General features: G+C 39.3%; 1 protein-coding gene across 1 annotated transcript in view; it reads right to left on the bottom strand.

The window, feature by feature from the left end:
• The window catches only part of UST (uronyl 2-sulfotransferase), a 160,571-nt gene that overhangs the window by 48,559 nt on the left and 96,381 nt on the right, over positions 1-15,631 (bottom strand). The window contains exon 5 of the mRNA XM_061991682.1: positions 12,282-12,435. Coding sequence (XP_061847666.1) covers positions 12,282-12,435 — 154 coding nt within the window. The remainder of the gene's footprint in view (positions 1-12,281; positions 12,436-15,631) is intronic.

The following is a 15,631-nucleotide window of genomic DNA, read 5'->3' as shown; positions in this document are numbered from 1 at the left end:
CTTCCATTTCATTAAGGTGCCAAGACACTTTAGAGCAGCATGTGGTTTGAATCTGTCCTCAACTCAGGGCACAGAAGCCATTAGTTTTCCCAAAGCTACCGTACTAAGCAGGAAAAGCTTGCCAGCTGCTTTTTGATTGCAATTACTTATTGGTCTGACAAAGAAGGCAATATGTCACCTCATTGTCTGAAGTTCCTCATCCCTTTGTACCACTTCAAGAAAAAAATTGAGAAGTGAGGACACCTAATACAAGTATGGAGCCTCCATCTTACAAAAGTTCATTTAACCAAAGCTATTAGTACGCTGATAACCTCATAACACAAATTACACTCTTGAAAAAAAATTCTCTAAGAAAAAACCCCAAACAACCCTCTGTAGCAATATCCTTTTGTGCCGAGACTGAAAATGTGATTTCTGAAATATCTGACACCTGAAGAGCATCCCTGTGGCAAGGCACACCAGTCACTCGGCAGCCAGGGCCAAGCAACCAGAGAGAACATCCCAATCTAGTTGCCAATACAGAGCTATGTCACCTGGTTGCTCCTTTGTAGAAACACAAATGCACATTTCTACATCACAGGAGCGTATTGAAGCAGACAGAACAAGACTAGACAGGTGGCACCTGTTTTTTTTGGGAAAACTATTCCCCAGTTCAGATCTGTTAATTTTGTAATGAGATACAATCACAAACTAAATACGCACCTCTGTGTGTTCTTTCCTTCACTTGCATATGTTCAGCCAGTCAAGAATTAAAGTCAATTTTATTTTTAAATTAAAAGAAAAAAAGAGACACTAGCCAACATGCAATGCAGCGTGTTCAAAATGCTGTGAATGCAAAGCTCTTCCCATTTAAATACTTTTGTTAAATTTACTTACTACTAACAATATGTAGTCTTCATTCGACAAAGAAGGATGTTGATCCTTGGTGCTGCAGAAAAACCCATGCCTGTCTTCTACTCATGAGAGAAACAGAGAGGGCTGATCACAGTGGGGCACAGGGAAACTCTTCCCATCCTGACAGTTTCCAGTATGATACTTAGAGTAAGGATGGTGTGCTATAAAATAGGAAGCGTTTCTCTGAGAGGACAAGCAAGTCTCAATAGCGTCTACAGCTGCCCTCAAATCTCACATGATAAAATTACTATTGCTGAATTAGATATTCCTGCTAGTTCTTTTAATTCAAGTAGCCTTTGGTGGTTTTTTTGTCCCTTCCTTCATTTAAGAAGAAGGATCTGAACAAATAGTGACATCATCTTGGAAACCCTTTTGATTCCTACACCGAAGATGTGGATTTAAGACTTCTCTCATTCCTACAAGCAGCTTTCTCCCTTTACCTTCTCCATTCGCTCCTCTAGCTCATTCTTGTTCTTCTTGGTCCTAAGTTCACATGATAATCTAACTTGAAAGGTTACACTGTCAAACTTTTGCAGGGCTGTCAGCTTTTCCATGGTGCTCCAGGCTGCTCGTTATTAAGAGGCCAAACTTTAAACCCACAGTATGACGTTGTCCAAACAGACAGTACTGGATAGGGGTTGCTGCAGTGGAAGACTCATTGGTCACAGGCAGTAGTAGTTCTATTTATAGAGTGTTGTCCATCCAGGCTATCAGCTATAGCATCCAAAAGAAACCTTTGCAATGACCCTTCAGCACCAGTAGTTGTTGGGAGGGCGCGTATGGAGGCAGATGAGACATTGTGCAGAGGAAAGTATCAAGACAAGAAGCTGCGGAGGCTTGGCAGGCTCAGCTCAGTGTGCTGGCTGGGAAGTGTCTCCCACCGTCCCAGCATGGACATGAACCCCAGCTGTGTCCCATGAGACATTCAGGAATACCATGTGTGCTCCAGTTCCTGGGATGTGAGACTGTGTGCTGACCAGAAAGGAGCACCCTGTGCTCCAACTGACCCCAGGGACCATGCAAGCTGAGACCAGGACCAGACATAGGAATTTACCCCGTGGCCTAAAATAAACCCTAAAGACTAAACCCTAGAGATTTCAGAAGAACTAGGATAAATTAAGTCTTGAGTATGTCTGGGCATTGAATGCCACTTTTTTCTGCATATGCCATCTCTGCGTCCATGTGATAAACATTAACTACTTCAGAGTCTTAGAAATAAAGATTTCTTAAGTCATTTTGACCCCATCATTCTGCAGTCAATGGAAGAGTCCACATCAGCACCAAAAAATTACACAATAGGAAAATATTTTGTTGACAACAAACACTTAAAGCCCAGCGCTGACTTGGGATGCTTTTATGAAAACATGGCTATCCCTCATAACATCAGCTATGCACCACAGGCAGGAGGTTCTCTTAATCTTACCACCTTGAATTCTACCTGACATCTACCACCTCAGAGCTTCAGCTCTTCTTTGGCAAATAAATTTTAGAGATCAGGATTTCAGTTTATTTCACTTCACTGGCGCTGCTGACAGTCAGAAAACTTATGTATAAACGGGAAAGAGGAAAAGGAATGGCAGACAAGGCATCAAATGAGCTAATAAATTCAGTTTTATTCTCACAGGTTGTCAGTTCCTGCAGGTTTTGACACCTACAAAGTGAATATCTGACTGCTTCAAATGGCATTATCACACCACAGCCTGAACATGTTCAATATATCCCTCTGCCCTTCCTCTATTAAGAGGACTAAAAGCTTCTGTGGTCTCCTTCCCCATCACACTGCCAATAAATGTTTTCATTTAAAGTCATTAGAGCATAAAGCAACCAGGAAAGGGAAACAGGCTAACACCTAGCAAGAAGTGTACTTATGAGAGTATTTAGCAGGGTTTCCTAGGGAATGCTACCATGACTTCTCTAGACAAGATTTCAAAATGTGTTTTAATTGAACATGAATATAATACCAAGATTTATAAAAGTCAGACTTGTAAATACAGACATATACATATATTATTACATCATGTTTTTAAAATGGACTATTTGCTGGTCAATGCCCCACGTCTTATTTAGGCCATGTATAAAAGCTATCTTTAAAAAGACTGATTTTTAAATTTGTACCAATAGAAATGGAAATTGGAGGTTTTCTTTTCTTCTGGATGACAAAACACCGAAGTTCTAAGAATCATTCTATTCAAATCTCAGACTAATGAAATATCAATCAATAATTAGTTTTACTTGATGATTACTAATGACTACTCTCCAGCTTTGCAATGCACAAAATGTTGGACTATGCACTGGAGATACACTCACATCACACAGAGAGTCACTTGGTTCCACTCACCTGCAATGGTTACTTGCCAGTTAATTATTAAGTTATCGCTTACTGGGAATCATTTTGCTGTTTCCTTAGATGTGTCCTCCTGTTGCTTTCACAATAACAAAATATATGAGAACTGGAAATGTGAATACTCAAACTGAGACTTACAAAATTAATCAAAACACCTAAAACTCACCTATACTGAAACTACCGTACATCAAAACCAAGAAGCTTCTACTTTTTGGAAAGCATGTACTGAAAAAAAAGTGTTTAAACTCACTATCCAGGCTATCTGATCAGGAAGGGGAAGTGGATGAGGCTTTCTACGGACAGCTGAAAGCAGTCTCATGATCACAGTCTCTGGTCCTCATTGGGATTTTCAACCTCCCTGATATTTGCTGGCAAAGTCACTCAGCCAAGCGCACGCAGTCCAGGAGGTTCCTGCAGAATGTTGATGACAACTCTGCTGTCCTGTTGGCTGAGGAGCCAACAAAGAGAGGTGTGCTGCTGGACCTTGCACTGACAAACAAAGAAGGTCTGTTTGGGGATTGGGTTGGAGGCAACCTTGGCTGCAGTGACTATGAGATGGTGGAATTCAAGATCCTGTGTGGAAGAAGCAGGATTGCGACCCCGGACTTCAGATGAGCTGACTTTGGCCTCTTCAAAGACCTGCCTGGAGGAATCTCATGGGCTAGGACTCTAAATGGTAGAAATGCCCAAGGAAGATAGTCAATCTTCAAGCACCAATTCCTCCAAGCCAAACACTGGTGTGACCCTATGCGTGAAAAATCAGGAAAAGGAGGAAAGAAGTCTGTGTGGATGAACATGGAGATAGTGGAGCAACTCAAATGGAAGAAGGAAGTGGAAAAAGGGCCTGGACAATATGGAAGTATATAAGAATACTGTCAGAGTATACAAGGATGAAATCAGGAAGGCAAAAGCCTTCTTGAAATTAAGTCTGTGAAGAGATTTAAACAAAACCAAGAACAGTTTCTTCAAGTACATCAACAGTGAAAGGAACACTGGGGAGAATGCGAGCCTGCTGCTGAATGAGGCGGGTATCCTGGTAACAAAGGATACAGAGAAAGTGGAGCTACTGAATGCTGCCTATGGAGAATATTAACATCTAAAAGCTTCAGTGTCAGTTTGGAGATTACAAAAAAATCATTTGACTGGCAGAGCTGTAAGATAACAAAACCTTTGCTACTATGGTGTAAACCCAAGAACACTCAATTGTTTTGAAGTCCAGATATATCCATCTAGAGACGTCTATAATGGTAACTATCTTACATAAATCACCTAGTAGTAGAATTCATTTGCAAGCATGTAGTTACAAAGTTTAAGTTACTCACAGCTGCCACTGATTTCAGAAGATCAGTCTGGGCTATGAGGAACATCTACTGTATGCACAAGACCTTTTTCTTGATACCCCTGAGGCTCTGGTTACATACTTACCGGAGACTTTCTGACTTAAGAGATCTTGTCTTGTTAATTAACAGCCCTTGAGGCCTATATATGTAATCTTTTTACATAGAGTAGAATATTTCAATTGGAAGGGACCTACAATGATCATCTAGTCCAACTGCCTGATCAATTTATGGCTGACCAAAAGTTGAAGCATGTTATTAAGAACATTGTCCAAATGCCTCTTAAATAGGCTTGGGACACTACTTGCCTCTTTAGGAAGTCTGTTCCAGTTTTTGACCACTCTCTATGTAAAGAAATGTTTCCTTTTTGAATATATAATAAACTATTATGCACAACAATGTCCAGCAAGGACTTCAACAGCTTAATTACATGTTGTCCAAACCACTGCATTTTTCTGCTCTTTCCTGTATCTGGCAACTGCACATTCCAGTTGGGATCTTCCAGGTCTCACACTGAAACAGCCCACATGCAATCACTCTTGATTCAACTCTTCCATGCCTCCTGAAAACTGGTCTTCTCATATCCTTTCCCTTGTTTACTCTTCTTCATCTGAACAGTCCCTAATCTTCATTATTCCTCATATGGAAGTTACTTTTTTCTTTCATCGTTGATCCTACCCATTTCTGAGTGTTTTCCAGTCCTTCCAAACCCATTTTAGCAATGGGAGGTCATAAATGTTAAAAGAAGAAAGTCAAATGCAGCCACACTACACATTTATACACAATGACGTTCTCTATTGCTTTTGATTTGCCTTTTTTTTACTACTACTGAGAACCAAGTTGATGCTATGGTAGAACCATTCACCACATATACAAGATCTCATTCCTGACTGGTAACAGAAACATGGATCATGCCCCTGCAAACTGCTTTCCTGCTTCTGCTGAAGCTAAGGCTGGCTTCTACCCCTGAACTGCACAAGAATGTTCTATTCTGTTCTTGTTTCATTCTCCAAAAACATATCTCCTGAAAATATAGCATGGACATATCCTCTTCTCTTATACAGTTTATATGGCCTTAGAAGGCCAGCATAAAAATGTAAGACTCTTTGTTAAGCATTTGGGATTTCCCACTTTCTAAAACCAAAGCTTCCTGCAGAGAAGCTGGAGAAATCCAGTTCTCAGGCTACTATAACACAAAAACCTAAAAAGAATATGGAAGAGAACATCAAGGGCTATCCTGTACTCATGCTCAGAAAGACACAAATGATGAATTTGGCAAAACTGCCACGAAAATGAAGATTCATCATTCTCAACAATACAACAAGGTCATTAAATAAAAGAATAATTAGATATAAAAATGCCTTAAATGCTACATACTGCTTATTGGTGGCGCCAAGACCCTGTAAAAATGTTAAGTTTAAATAAGATTGTGGGTACTTAGTGCTTGGCACTCTTCTGATACTTGGCTTTTGATTTTCTGTGTAGTTTCTCAACATTTGCAACAGCCGGAAACTTTCAGACCAGTACAACATTGCATGAAAAAATACCTCATGTTTTTACATTCTGAAGCAAAATATTGTGGTTATCCTGCATGCCGCCTCCACAAAAAGGAATGCAATAACGAATGGTATCATAAAAATAAAAGCATGGTATTAATAAACCCCAGATCTTTATGTCTTTGCTATTAATAGAAGTACATACTATGAATTACATGACAGATTTTAGTGCTGCAGTCTTAACTAATGGCATATTGCTTATTGACTATATGTAATTGACACAGACTACTAAATGAGAACAGATTAGGAAGGTTCATTTTCTTGTTCTCATATTAATTGCATAATGCCGCAATGTTTGGAATGCAAACTCTGCAGGGGAACATTAAAAAATATTGGTTTGTAAATTAAAGTCACTGAAAAGTAAATGTCAGCCGTGAAAACATTTCCTTTAATATTACATTTTATAAGCTGTTTAATCAGCCCTTCCTCCAGCTGAGGTCTGAATTATCATTAATTTTGTGGTTCAATAGTTATTAATACCAAATGGGAGAATCTCAGGGAAAGTTTGTGCTTTAGAGCATACACAGCAGAAGAGTCACAAAAAAAGAGCAGAAATTTTGCTGTGAAGAATTAATGCAGTAAAAATGAACAGCTGGAGACTATTAAAATCACTCATTAGAGGGAAGAAGCAGCAAACTGTTCTAATTGGGTCAGCTGACAGGTGGCTGTGCTTCAGCAGTGCCTGCCTGGCAGCCCAGTCCCAGCCACAGAGATTGATGCTACTGTATCACCCTCAAACCAGATCTAAAGCTGCAAAGCTGCACTGCAGCTCAGGACACCTTGTGTGACATCCAGTGACCAATCAAAAACATCTCAGCGCTGATACGTAACACAGGGAACAAAACGACTGTATGTATAGGGGTAAATTAGGGAAAACACTGAGGGTGCAAAAAATGTTTAGACTCTTTAAGTAGAGCTCTGAACCCAGTAAGTGAAAAATGTACTTGTAGAATTGGTATATTTAACTCCCTGATCTCTGGTATGCACTGCATAGACATAGGCAAATCATTTTAACCTCTTCATGCCTCAGATTTCCAATCTAAATAGCATTAACGAAGTTTACCATACTCTCCTCAAAAGTGCTAGGTTCAATCAACCGACACACAAAGCCCCTTCTGAGGTCCCTCAGCAGAAAAATCCCATATAGAAACAAACACTCTACTCCCTCACCTTACCAAATCTGCAGGCAGGCAACTCTTCCACTGCTTTTTTTTATACAGAAACACATGCATGAGAGTGACACTCAGAAGGTGAAAGCATGGGCTCCATGCCACAGCCTCTCCCGGAGGCCGTGTTCCCTGGCATACTGAAAAGCTTTGAGCAACATGTCTAAAGTTGTGAAGGAGAAGGTTCAATGTGTTACTACTGATGACAAGTCACAATGCAATCAGCATGACTAAATATTTCCATTATCCAGATAAAGACAGGAACCATGACAGCTAGCTGCTGGCAAGAAACCAACGTAATCGGTAAAATAATAGTTTTCATTGTAGATAAAAATTTGGAGCTATAAATAATAAAACCAATTAAATGTGTTTAGAGAATATTCTTACGTTAGTGAAAAACAATGTAGTCATAAAAGGAAATTATCAAAATTCAGGAATACAAGAAGTTGTTCTTTGGTATTTAACCATTCAGCTTCTTCTATGATTTTGTTTGAACTTTATGAAATAACCTAAACAACACTGGTTTAAAGATTTATCAAGAAAAGCCAATCTTTGTCACAGGTGAGGTCCCGATTACAGTGACACATTTGACTTCAAAGTTCCCTAAGGTCCTTTGAATTTTACTTCCCTTCTTTGCAGTAATCCTAACACAGTTTTTACAAATATTTTAACATTCCAATTTAGAAGACAAAAAGGCAGATGCTCCTTTATGGGATCACTTGCATGAGTAATCTTCAGCATAACTGAGCCTGAATATTGTTAGAATATTTTTATTTTTAGCTGAGAAAAGCTTATTTATTTTCAGAGATGAAGCTGAAAGACTATGCTGAGCCTGACAGAGATGTGGTGCAAAGTTAACCGCTACTTACAAGAAAAATCTCAAATGTCCTATAGGAAAGTGACAACTTCTTAATTTACTGAATGGGTTTTTTTTATACATAACCTCTCCCTTCTTTGACTGAGTTAGAAGCCATGCTTGTCCTGAGCTTAACAGAGACCACAATATATAACACCAAGATTTCCTGCAATTCAGGCAACAATACCCAGCCCCAGCCACTCCACACGCTCATTCAGCCTTAGCTATCTTAGATCAAAGTTTTAGCAAGTATTAAGGAAAGATGAAAAACCCATACATACCTTTTACATTTGATGTCTCACACTGCAGTTGTAATGAAGACTATGGTATCTGAAAAGGACAACTTTAAAACAAAGCTTTCAAATATTTATGATAGTTCCTTCTCTATCAGGAGTGCTTCCTACCTTCTGCATCTTCAAGACTTAAGCTAAATCATCTGGTGAGTATTTTTCATTTGCTTGGTACCAGCAGCACTCACAGCTGTACTGGTAAGGGGTTACTTGCTTTATTGAAGCCTACTTACTTTAAGAACTCTATTTCAACCCGAAACACATGTGCTATGATGGAATTAAATCAACTTTTGTGAATTTTTCTCATCTTACAGGACCACAAGTTAGGTCAACTCTTCCATTAGTGTGCTTGAGACTCGGCCTGAGGGTCTCGCCACCATTTCAGACCATCACCTCACTGACATATTCCAAGCTGATGCATTAACATTATTTATTTTGGGGAAACTTAGAAGTGATCTCTTTAGGTAACCGGCAGGAACTCACACTCCAGCAGAGAAACCGCTGGGTTAGTGCAAGGAGCTGGCTGATCTGAGTGAAAAGTCTCACATTGCAGCAGCTGCCTCTGCCGTATCTGACTTGTGAATAAAGGGCCTGTTTTCTAGCCTGGCTTTCAATTAAATTTGGTAAACACAGACATTTACCAAAACATTTTAAACAATTTATCTGGCTCCTGAATGAATGGTTGTTTTCTCTGGAACAGAGTCAAAGCCTGAGCCCTATTCAAAGAAAATTTCAAATGATCAGTGAATGGTGGAAATTTCTGTCTGTGTTTCTGATCTTTGCAATGTCGGCAGGTCAGATTTAAAAAAATTAAACAGTGCCCAAGGTACTACAAGACTTTAAGGTTTAAGGTTTTTTGCAACCCCCATCTTTTTTTAAGGATCGGAATTGAGGGGAGGGAACATCTCCATTAAGTATCCTTACAACCTGATAGCCAAACAGGTTTCATTAGATGCAAAATCTGATCTTAAATGCCTTTACTCCCTTAAGAGGCTGGTTTACGTTGCGGCTGAGCTCCCACACGTTCACCCTGCAGTCTGAGAGAAAATGAATGCTGCCCTTGGCTTTTCAAGGGAGAGACCAGTGCTGGCAGCTATTGATCATGATGGCAGAACAGCCTGGAAAGGATCCCATTTGCCCATGGCACATTCCAAGAGATACAAAGCCAAGAACATCCTAGTTGAGAAAAGCAGGTAGTCCCTAACACTCCAGTTTTAAAGGAGGTACCTGTCTCTCCTGGCAAAACAGGAGTTACATTTATAGTTTCCTCAGTCCATTTTGTAAGTCTGTAACTGCTGTCAGAACAAGCCTTCTGAGGCTCTTTCAGCAATGAGCTCAATGCCATAGAGTAATCAGCTGGTTTGTATTTTCCTAGCTGTTGTTCTGAGGCATGATGGAAGAAGAAACGCAAAAGTTTCTCTTACTTGGGGAAACACAGAAACTATTTAACAAGTCAAATGTAAGTTTATCCTTCAAATAATCCCTTGTAAAAAAGCAATGCTTGGTGGTGACATTAAAAAAAAAAAGAAGAAAGAATATTAGGAAAGAATTGCAAAAGGTATGAGCCCTGAGATCAGACCATCCACCAGTCTCGTGTTAAAGGGCTGCACTGGCTCGTGCCCAGTGGTAAAACAGGCTGTAATAGGCTGCTTATTCTCTTCACAGCTAGATCAGGCAATTGATTTAGCAGGCTTATGAAGCTACAACACGACAAAATCCATTACCTGAGTTTTAAAATACATGCCAGCAGATTTCCTTGCGCTACTGAGGAAAAGATTAAAATGCAGTCATGCAATATATTATGTGGTTGGACAGTACAAGTCATAAAAATGCTTAACACACGGAATGAGGGGCTTTTGCTAACATAAATTTCACTGGTGGGTGGCCTATACGTTACTGTGACAGGAGCAACTGCCCTCTTTAAGCAGCACAAGTGACAGTCAAAGTCTGCCAAGGAGGGATGGAGGACATTCCAAAAAACATTTCCAGGATTCTAACATTAACAGAATTACTAACAGAGAAGATCAAAATCAAAAAGCATAACCAGTGTTTATAAAGGATACTGATGGTGCCTCAGATTGACAAACTGCCTTTCGAACAAAATGAATACTAACCTCGGGTGGCCACTTTTTATTTCCTTTTCATTACAGCTTTTGTACTGATCTATACGTGTGTGTACGTATGTACATATGCATATAAAGAATTAATTTCTTAAAGGATATCCCAATGCAAATGAAAATGCATCTTAAATCAACACAAACACAAGGAATTAGAACTATTAATTTCAGTTCTGCTTGAAGTAAAATTTCACTGGCTGTACATACTGCGTTTTCAACTGCACAGGTGGTACTGAACTCATATTAGCTTTTACAGAGCCAGTCAGTCATGGGAGGTGCCAGTCACAGCACATTCCATTTCAAATGAGAAGTACAAGCACTTGAAGTACAGAGTGTACTACTCTTTTTAACATTTAAAAAAAAAAACCCAACCTGCAAACATCTAAGTGCTGACAAAGTAACAATATAGTAAAAAACCCACCCCACCTTCATATCTGCAGCCTCCCTGTCCCATTCACAGATGAGGAAATAAAATTTCCACTTAAACATAAGAAAAAATTACTTGACTGTGAGGGCGAGGCAGCCCTGGCACAGGTTGCCCAGGGAGGTTGTGGAGTCTCCTTCCCTGGAGGTCTTCAAAACCCGCCTGGACGCATTCCTGTGTGATCTGACCTAGGTGGACCTGCTTTGGCAGGGGGGTTGGATTAGATGAACTCTAAAGGCCCCTTCCAACCCCTACCATTCTATCATTCTATGAAATAAAAGTCCATGCACGTAGCATGCAAAGCATTTTACCTCAGCTAGGACTAAACCATGTTGTGTGGCAGTCATTCAGATCTGTGCTCCCTAGAGTTCCCTCACACATCTTATACTCTACTGCCCTCCAAAACCTGATTAAAACAAAATTGTTGTTCAAAAGTCACAGTCCTCTCTGACCTTACGTCTGGTCTGCAACATCTCACAGCAGACTGTCACGCTGTTCTGTCACCGCTGTACCTTTGAACCCTCTGCAGGCTAAAGTATGGCTGAAGGCTGAGTCCTATCAAACTGGATGTCCATTACAGGGAGGGTAAGAATTCATTCCACAATTTTGTCTTTAGGGAGGTGTCAGTGTACATGCAAATAGATCAGTATCAAACAAACTGACCATCTCCGTAGGTTCTGTGTTTCTCATTCAGCACCTGTAGAACACCTACTGTCACGGCATTTTGGTCTGTGACAGGCTGACAGGCATTATGACCGTTCAGCAGTTGTGCAAAATTAAAACTTATTATTGTCACATTCTTAATTAAAAAAAAGCAACAAAACCAAGCCAAGAACCGACATTAGAGTCCTGATAAAAAGAATAATATGTACAACTTACCAGCAAGAACATTAGAGGCTTGGGCTCACTAAACGATTCACAATTTTCTCCTGAGGCATACAGTTACAGACATAGTTTCAAGCTAAAAATCTGTCTGAATATTCACAGCGATAATTACAGGCAGAATTATTATGCCTAAGCACTACACAGTGCAAATCCAACTTGGTGAATGAACTGTAATTCACCAGTGGCAATCTGAGACTTGCTTACACAAGACCAAATCAGATCACTGCACTCATCAGCAACATCCTACGTATTAAAGCTGACCAAACTAAAGACCAGAGGAGACAATAACAGAGGAAAAAAACGCAAGACAAAATATGCCTCCATCTCCCACTTTTCAAGCATCCAGTTTGAACATCAGTGTTACGTAACGATGCTGCGAAACTGGTAATCAGAGTCTTTTTTTTAAACATACCAGATATCTTTCCTCCTGCCTCATGCTGGGGGTACGGATCATGTGATTCTGTTCTCCTCTCCAGTCTCCGAAACGTCGAAAAAAATAATTAGATAGAAATCGATTGACAGGATCTCTAATAATATTGATGTACACTGGCTGATCTCCTCCAAACCTGGTGGGAAGAAAAATGGGTGAATCTCATCAAAGGTTCCACACAGACACATCTATCCATCTTTCATCTGAATGTTTCCAAATTACTCTCTGCAGAAATCCAGAGCTTTTTACAAGGTTAGGACTGAAACTAAGAAGCTTACAGATAGTCATCAAAATGTTGTAAAAGCACATCAGGTCTCTAGCAATAAATAAGCTACATGTGTACTACAAATATTTTAGATTAAGACCTTTTTTTTTCTACTGTATCAATAGTTTTGCTTCTTGAATTTTCTCCCAGCTGTTTGCAGAACCACCATCTTCTGCAGATGAATCCTAGAATGAACGTATCTTCATCTCAACATCTTTCCCTTTGGATAGTCATATCAGAGTTAGTCATCACCTAACACTATCACAAGGCAGCCTTGGATCACCTTCACCTGTACACTAAGTGTAGTAACATGCAAAAGATTTTGCAACATTCAAGCTTATTTCAAAAGGCTTCCTTTGGATGAACTGACAGAAATGCATGGTATTTCCATCTTTATATCTGCTGGAATTTGTGTAGATCTTCTTTCCCTCACTCCCAGCCTGCACCTCCAGTTGGATTTGAGCTTATTTTGTGGTTATCATGGAATGGTAGGGTTGGAAGGGACCTTTAGAGATCATCTAGTCTAACCTCCATCATATGTAGATATTATATTATTATAGATATTATTATCTAATGCAACATATTATCTTTGTATGGCACTTCATAAAGAGGTTTTTTTTAAAAGTCGATATGAAATTCCCTGCTTCAGAAAAGAAATTAAGTATCCTTTTCAAAAATATACAAGTCCAAAGAAAAGGAATGGGTAAAATGAGCTGTGACCAGGTTCTGCACAAAAGCCACATGCAGCATAGGTACCGGCAATTTAGAGTTGAGAAGATAAACCAGAGCAATCTCATCAGCTTGACATTATTCCTTGTACACTTCCTCCTGACTGTTAACAATAAACATCCTCTCTTTAATAGACAGTATACAAAACGAGGCAAGGAGGAAAGGGAGCTTGAGAAGACCTTACACTTTTCTGTAGTCAAAACTGAAGAATGGACATTTATGCTATGGAACAGACTTACGGAATACTAATATCACAAAATAAAGAGCAAAATAAAACCTTTTTGGATGGAGAAGTTCGCAGGATAAATTCAACTTGGAATTTGCTTGATCTGAGAAAATGTTCTCCTTTCTGCTTCCCCAGTTTAGGAGAACAGTTCTTACTTAAGCACCAGCTTATGCTTTACTTCAGGAAGTCTGAGGATGTAGCCATATTTAAATATCTAGATGGTGTTCTGATGATTTTCTGAGTCACAATTTATATATATATGGGGTTTTTTTTTAAGATTTAAAATATTAGAAGAGAGAAAACTGAAGACATCTTTTAGATTAAAACTCTCTCTTGGCTTTTGTTCATCTTTTGAGTCAGATGAGTAACTGAATATGTATAATAAAAGATCAAGTCTCTTCATAAATATTAAAGAGCCAGCAAAATTGTTTAAGAATATGAATTCTAGTAAAAGCTGAGAAAAGTCTCATACAGTTTCAACGTGATTTTTATTCCACATGATTCCCCAGACCACTAAATACAGTCTGCAAACGCTTGTCTCATGAATAAGTATGCATATCATAAATTTCATTGACCTCAAGCGTTGCAAGATCACTGTCATAATTTGAAATTACACAGGCAGCATAAAACTTCAGAACAACCCAATTAAGAAGGCAGATGCTCCTTGCTTCCTGATTAGTGCATAGCCCAGTTTGGACATGGATGTGAATTCAGTATCTTGAATTCTTCTCTGAGCTTGTCTTTGCTGCTTTTTGTCTTTAGACTGAAATAAAGCTGCATTAAAAAAGGCATTCCTGCAAACACCATGGGACAATGAGGACATAAAACTTTGATAATATTTATTCAAGTAGAAAGCTTTTGGTGAACACCATGGCTGGCAGCCATGAAAACTGGATTTTTCAGGTGAAATTGCTGGCAAGAAAAGGTTGCAATTAAATTACTGAACACATTACCTTCCTGCTGTTTGATGCAAGTCAGCAATAAACTAAAGACAGAAGGGAGTGGAGAAGAGTAAAGAAAAGGAGAAGTAATGAAGACACTAAGAAGTGATGAGCTACAAGTTGTATTCAGAGAGGGAAAGAAAGACTGCAAGATTCGGTGAAGCATGAGAGCAGGGATATTCTGCTCCAGGTTTTTGTAGAGGACGCTAAGCTTAAATGCTCAACAGAAGAGAGAAAAATACCAAAACCAGGGAGCCATTAGTTGTTTAGAAATATTCAACACATACTGTATTTTCTGAAGTAAAAGGAGGAGTTGGATTGCATAACCAACCCATCAAAATGTCAGAGCCCATCCTTTTGCTAGTAAGGTCACGTCCCTGAACACGTGAACTAACAGCTCAGAGAGAAAAGGCACATGCAAGACTGTCTGTCCCAAGAGGGCAGTTGAGATGGGAGGTCACTCGTTCACAGAGCTACAGAGAAATTTCTCATTTCTGAAATGGAGACTGTGCCCACCCAAAACACAGGACAGCTAGAATTTCTGATTTTCCTTTTGTAGTGAGCCTGGTCTACACCCAGCTGCAGTTGCTCCACCAGGCAACAAGCAGGGAATTTTTAGAAAAATCAAGTCTTTTCTGGCCCTTATTCAAATCTGCATTTTTTTTAAGCATGAGTTATACTCCTTCAAATTCCAACCATTTGTTTCTGTGGACTGTACTGAGACTTTTCTATGCAAGCTAAGTAGCGCTCACATGGAACAAAAAATCCTGCTGGTTAAAAAAAAATGAAAACCTTAAGCTATTTAGCAAAAAAATTGAGACAAATCAATGCTCCATTTGTTCAAGTATTTTCAGCATATTTTTAGGTACCTATCCATCACAACATATTATATATTACTTAGCTCTCCAGAGTGAAACTTTTCAAATTAACAACACCCACATGAAAGTGATCTTGCAAACAATAACATACTGTGCTTTCATGATACATACACCTTATTTATACTCAAATACCTATTGTGAAGGATTAAAAAAAGGATACAATCATCTTTTTCTAGGCCTGAGCAGAATGTTTACCCTCTCTGTGTGGGATCAAGATTAGATCATGCATAATAAAGGTCCTGAACCAGGTCACTACCACTCCTGCCAAGCACTGAAAACATATTCACTGATCC

The sequence above is a fragment of the Colius striatus genome, chromosome 2, assembly GCF_028858725.1.
Source record: "Colius striatus isolate bColStr4 chromosome 2, bColStr4.1.hap1, whole genome shotgun sequence".
In the NCBI taxonomy this organism is placed as follows: domain Eukaryota; kingdom Metazoa; phylum Chordata; class Aves; order Coliiformes; family Coliidae; genus Colius; species Colius striatus.
This window is presented reverse-complemented; position numbering and strand designations above follow the sequence as displayed.